This window comes from Esox lucius, chromosome 12 (genome assembly GCF_011004845.1).
Source record: "Esox lucius isolate fEsoLuc1 chromosome 12, fEsoLuc1.pri, whole genome shotgun sequence".
In the NCBI taxonomy this organism is placed as follows: domain Eukaryota; kingdom Metazoa; phylum Chordata; class Actinopteri; order Esociformes; family Esocidae; genus Esox; species Esox lucius.
The window spans coordinates 29,333,386-29,339,492 of NC_047580.1; the positions used below are offsets into that span (position 1 = coordinate 29,333,386).

Below are 6,107 nucleotides of genomic sequence, written 5' to 3' on the forward strand. Positions count from 1 at the left end.
ATTTCTCGAACCCTTCACGTTAGAGACCAAATCAACTTTTGATTCATGTGTTTAGGCCTTACCAGGTTTAACATTCAATAAACATTTGTCTACTGTGACTAAACCAATTAGATTAATTAAAACAAACAATTGTCTTTCCTAACCATATTTTCTTTTCTCTCCTGTCCTCTCTAGGTATCTGGGACCGAGTGGTTCAGTCCGTAGCTAAGCTCAGAGAGGAGTCGGCCATGTTGAAGCTGTTTACTGACCACGTGAAGGGCGAGGAGATGTATGGTCTCACGGTCCATGCTGTACTGCGCATCACGGAGTCTGTAAGAAGCCTTTTCCCTGTTGAAATCGTCAGCCGCTATGGCCCTTTATACACTGCACTTGTAGCAGGGACTTAACTAAAGTCTTGCATTCTAAATATTTAGTTGCCTGGAGTGGAGAACTGCCAGAATTATGTGTTTCGCTATGGACGCCACCCCCTGATGGAGCTGCCCCTCATGATCAACCCCACCGGCTGTGCCCGCTCCGAACCCAAGGTCCTCACACACTGCAAGAGGTAAGAATGCAGTAAAGTCCTCCACATAGATTGCATAGGTTTTGTAGAGAGAAACTGTAGCTATTATTACCCAGATTATCACGTACAGCCAAAGGCAAGGCTGAATTATAGTCCTCGATGATCATAATAGTTATGGGAATATAATCTGGGTTGTTTAAACCCTGCCTGCACCCAAGTGCAGGTAGATCAGACTATTGTAATTGTACTGTTAGCCAGTTTATTATAGGAGTAAGGCATAAAGGGTGGTGTGGCGTATTGACAAAATGCCACAAAACCCCCATGCTTAATTGCAGTGTAGTAACATAGATAGCATAGATGTGTAGATGTACTAGATGTTGATATGCTGTGTTGATAATGTGGATTTTCAGATGCTGTGTAGATCATCTAGATATTCAGATGCTGTGTAGATCATCTAGATATTCAGATGCTGTGTAGATAGTCTAGATGTAGGTAATCTAGATATTTATTTGCTGCTCAGATTATCTGCGTAGTGATGGCCTGGCAGTGGTTAATTATTAAGTTAACTCGAGCTGTTCTTCATTGTATTATCCATAAGATGACTGAACTCTTCCTCGCAGTCAGAAATATTTGTAAGAAATGGTCCTATTAAGTAGTATAGCTCGTAGTGCCCTTTAATATGAATGTATAAACTGAATGATTGACACGATGACTCTGCAGACTGACTCTGATCTAGTTCTGTCTCGCTTTCTCTCAGGCCTCACACCCTGAACAGCACGTCCATGTCCAAGGCCTACCAAAGCACCTTCACCGGCGAAATCAACACGCCCTACAGCAAGCAGTTCGTCCACTCCAAGTCGTCCCAGTACCGTCGCCTGAAGACCGAGTGGAAGAACAACGTCTACCTTGCCCGCTCGCGCATCCAGGGCCTGGGGCTGTATGCCGCCAAGGACCTGGAGAAACACACCATGGTCATCGAGTACATCGGCACCATTATCCGCAATGAGGTGGCCAACCGGCGCGAGAAGATTTACGAGGAACAGGTGGGTGGATCCATCAGTGGTAGTGAAGAGTTGGCGCTTTCTCATTGGATGCCTTGGTCGTGATAATTTGCATATGCCAATATGTCGATGTAGTTAAATGGGTAAGCTGGGTTGTTGGGTGGTATGCGATATAGACAGACACCGACGTGTGTGTGTGTGTGTGTGTGTGTGTGTGTGTGTGTGTGTGTGTGTGTGTGTGTGTGTGTGTGTGTGTGTGTGTGTGTGTGTGTGTGTGTGTGTGTGTGTGTGTGTGTGTGTGTGTGTGTGTGTGTGTGTGTGATGTGGCCATGCCTTTTTATCTAATCATGTGCTCTTATCTAATCAATGTTTTTCTTAAATCTAGAACCGAGGGATCTACATGTTCCGCACCAACAATGAACATGTGATCGATGCCACTTTGACTGGTGGCCCTGCTCGGTAAGTTACTCAAATCAAGCCCAGACCCAGGTCTGTTTTACAGTTCTGGTCTGTATCACAGCGAGATACATTTTCTCAGTCCAGTGTCTGAATTGGAATGTGTGTTTTCTTGTCTTTCTCTGTGTGTCTCCTCTGACTGGCTCTGTTGACCTTCCCAGCTACGTCAACCATTCCTGTGCCCCCAACTGTGTGGCCGAGGTGGTGACATTTGACAAAGAGGACAAGATCATTATCATCTCCAGTCGCAGGATCCCTAAAGGAGAAGAGGTAAGACACTAGGCCATTCTGGATATATATAGTTAGTGCTCCCTTCACTTTAGAAACTCTTCCAAGTTCCTGTGTCGACTTTCTCATCAGGACTAGGCCAAGTTACTGAAAAGCGATTTGTGTTAAAAGATTGACGTGCAGCACGGAGTGGCTGTTATTGACCCTTTCCGTCTCTTCTCACAGCTGACATATGATTATCAGTTTGACTTTGAGGACGATCAGCACAAGATCCCCTGCCACTGTGGAGCCTGGAATTGCAGGAAGTGGATGAACTAAACCAACTGGAAGAAATGGAGAGAGAATGAGAAAGAAAATGAGAGGGAGGAGTCCCTCCTTTTTTCCTGGTGCCAGAACAGAACTCCCCTGCTGCGCCAAAGCCTTTAGAATCTTTAGAACTACTTACCCAGTTCATAAGCTGTTTGTAAGCTGTTCGTAAGCTGTTCGTAAGCTGACGAACGAGGTGGAGAAACTGACCTCCGGAAACAATAAAAGACTACGAAGTTTGCATTCACACCTGTAGCCAAAGGTTTGAGGAGCATTACTGATATAAAATCAAACAGACCCACTCCTCCATTTACATCCAGCTGAATGGTGGGACAATCTCTTTGTGGAATAACTGTCCTCTGCCAAAAGCAATTCTTTCCTCTACCTACCCCTTCTTTATTAACTGTGGCTGGAATACAATTCTCTGTACACCTACCAAATGTTCTGGTCCTATGTGATGTAACTATACCCCCCGTGGCAGAGCTCCCCTCATTTAGAGCTTTGAAGAAAGAAGCCATTTTAAGTACTAAGAACGAACAAACAATATTTTTTATTTCGCGGAAAGTTGGACCTATCCTCCCACTCTCCCCCCTTTCTAACCTGACCCCCATGGAAAAGACACTCGCCCGTTGTCATTGGCGACGATTGATTTCCCAATGTGGATGTTATTGGCTAGCTAGACAATCCTGAAGACACTGGCTCCAAGTCTGTATAGGAGAACGGTGTCGTTGAGAGGTGTGGAGAAAAGATGTAAGATAATATAAGTTGATCTGTGTCTTTGGAGGCACCAGACAGAAAAGACAGGTGTTTTTCTTACTGTCCTGACAGACTAATGGAGTTTAAAGGTGGGTTAGTTGGACCCCCAGTCTACCTCATTGATCTAGTGGGAAGTGACTGCTTGCGTTGTGTAAAAACTGTAACTGCTACTGTGGAAAAGGGGGGGATGGTGTCTGTGGGAATGTCGTTTTCATTGGGCTAATAATACAGCCTTCTCGGACAAGCAGGGAAACTTAAACTAGCAGCAGGTTTGCGCTATCTTCTATTCTATGCTGATTTTACAATAATGAGCCAACAATATTATTATTATTCATTATGTATACAGACAGAATAAATTATGAGTTTTTTTTTTTTTGGGTTAAGATATCACATTAAGATTAATCGGAAGCTAAACAGGTGCGGTTAGTTTATTCCTGATCATCCTGATTTTTTTTTTGTGTTAATCGTCTGCCATCCTCTTCATATTTATAATGCATTAAGAGATCATCCTTTTAGGTGTGTGAATGAACACAAGAACATCCACCCTTGTGTTGTTGTAGACTAAGGTAGGTGTTAATGATTGTTGCTTTAAGCAGGGTCACAGGCGCTAATTTAATAAGTTGTCTTTGGCAAGACGATCAAGTCCAAGAACGAAGTATGATTGAAGGAAACGTAATCTACGCTTGCTGCTTCATGCATTCAGGTCACACGTTAAGCAGAAAGCTAGCGGGCAATGATGCAAGACTAGACTACTGTCCCATTTGTTTTCCACCCTCCAGTCCTTCAGATCCCACTCCCATCTTCTATTTTCTCAAATCACGTAAACCATGAATCTAGCCTCTTCCTCTGTGTATCATGTAGTGGACTGTTGTAAACGTCGGTTTACTGCTCTACTGTTGTAAACTTTACTGTAGTGAGTCTTTCTCTGCCGGGCCCTGCCTGACCACACCAACGCCAGGTGTGTTTATAGAGATCCCCGTATTGTGGTTTTCTAGTTGTAGTACTGTCTTCTATACTGGAGGCTTGAAGTAATGGCAGGGGAAGACTTGTATAAAAGGGCATTTGTTTTCTTTTTTTAATGAAAGTAAACTAATAAACGAAGTAGATCTTTTAAGAGAGGGGACACTTCTGAAGTCTCCATGACAAAGTCTCCCGTACTACTTTTTCTCCATTAGTTTCCTCCTCTATCCTGACCTAAGACCTCACGTAAGGAAAAAATGCAAAAATGTACAAACTGTATATATACTATAGGGGGCAACAAACTCTTTACCCAAGCCCTTTTTTAATCAATAAAAATCTAAAATTGTAGAGAAAGAAAATTGAAAGAAATCAACCACTGGATATCATTTTATCAGAAAGATGAAGCTGTATATATATATATAAATATATGTAAAATGGCAAACTAAGTAATATCTTGATATGTATATGAACCAGAGTGTTTTTGCATTTACCTGTTTTTCTATTAGCGTTTTTTGCTATAAGCTTTCAAAGACAGTTTGTTAAAAATAGGTGAACATGTCTGGTCTTCCCCAATGACTAGAAGCCACAGATGAAACAAGAAAATGTTGGAGGATGTCGAACCATTATGGAAAGTTGTCATATTACATTTTGAAAAATCACTTATTGCGTAAAAGCAGTACAATGGTGCATAGCATTTGTGTATTTATGTAAAATTGTTCATGTATCTGTTCATTTACTTTTTATTTATGCTACTGCTTGTCAATTTTACCAAAATCTATCCCTTGATTGGTCACAATTGGATTATTAGTGTATGAGTTAGTGCTAAATGGAAAATATTAAACTCCTCCCTGGCTAGGATATTACTTAAGAATGATTGGTGTTTTGTTATTTTTCTTCCCTATAGAAGTGAATGTGTTGGTATACCTTGTGAAAAATGGCTACTCAGCCTGATGTGTTATGACTAAATATTCAGAGTTAACCCCGTACTTATGTACCTGAGAATGAATTGCACTCTCAATAGTAAATGAATGGAGTACTTCTCTAAAAGTGGTAGATATTGCTAAAGTATGAGGCAGTGATTGATATATTTTTTTTCTTGGTATGTTTATATTTCAACGAAAGATAAGATGTTTTGCCGCTCACTGGATTTTAGCCTAAATAATTTCTTCCTTCAATCATGTTTGAATATCTTTAATTTAAGTTCTCTGCATATCTTATTTAAATTAAGATTTGCTAAAAGTTTTTTTTTTTTTACCTAACCTCCTTTTTAAAGAGATGTTTGTTGCATCTGTACAGCAGAGCTACTTTTAGGGAGTATGAATAAATATAATGATTTTTATTGTATGTGGCATGTTTTGTATGGCTATCATTTTGAATTGTACATATTTTTTTTGACGACGCCAGAGGTTGCATCTCTTTCTATACAGCTTTTCCCTCCCCTTTCCCCATCATTTATTTGTTTCTGCTTTTATTTCTTGTAAAGGAAAATAAAAGGCATTTTAAATATCTGGGATCTTTTTTTTTTTTAATTCAAATTCCAAAGCAAGATGAGTGAGCCTCATGAGGGCCTTGTGTACCAATTGTACTGTACAACTATCTGCAGTTGAAGTTTCAACTAGTGACTTTTTCCACAGACTTGAGTAACGATATTGCCTTATACATTTCAATGATGGCTTTTATTGTGATAAAGAAAATCTGAGTGCTGCCAGCATCATATCCTGCGACTGAAACAACGCTAATGAAGCCTGGAATGGCCATCACTAGTTTCAACTAGACTTCCTGTCATGTCCTCCATTAAACATCCTCGTCCGTCTACGAGTTTGTATTGACTTGTCTATTCATTATCTAGACCCCCCCCCCCCCCACACTAAACGACCCTGGACTATAATATTATTCCA

The 6,107-nt window shown here is 40.8% G+C and overlaps 1 protein-coding gene across 5 annotated transcripts in view; it reads left to right on the plus strand.

Annotated features, from left to right (window-relative positions):
* Window positions 1-5,715, plus strand: part of kmt2d (lysine (K)-specific methyltransferase 2D) — a 40,704-nt gene extending 34,989 nt beyond the window's left edge. For 4 of the 5 annotated variants that reach the window (XM_029124070.2, XM_029124068.2, XM_029124071.2 and 1 more), the window contains exons 45-50: window positions 175-311; window positions 414-544; window positions 1,239-1,545; window positions 1,889-1,962; window positions 2,121-2,229; window positions 2,413-5,715. In XM_029124070.2, the coding sequence (XP_028979903.2) occupies window positions 175-311; window positions 414-544; window positions 1,239-1,545; window positions 1,889-1,962; window positions 2,121-2,229; window positions 2,413-2,505 (851 nt within the window). In that variant the 3' untranslated portion in view covers window positions 2,506-5,715. The remainder of the gene's footprint in view (window positions 1-174; window positions 312-413; window positions 545-1,238; window positions 1,546-1,888; window positions 1,963-2,120; window positions 2,230-2,412) is intronic. The other variant, XM_029124072.2, reaches the window with a different exon arrangement.
* The last annotated feature ends 392 nt before the right edge of the window (window positions 5,716-6,107 follow it).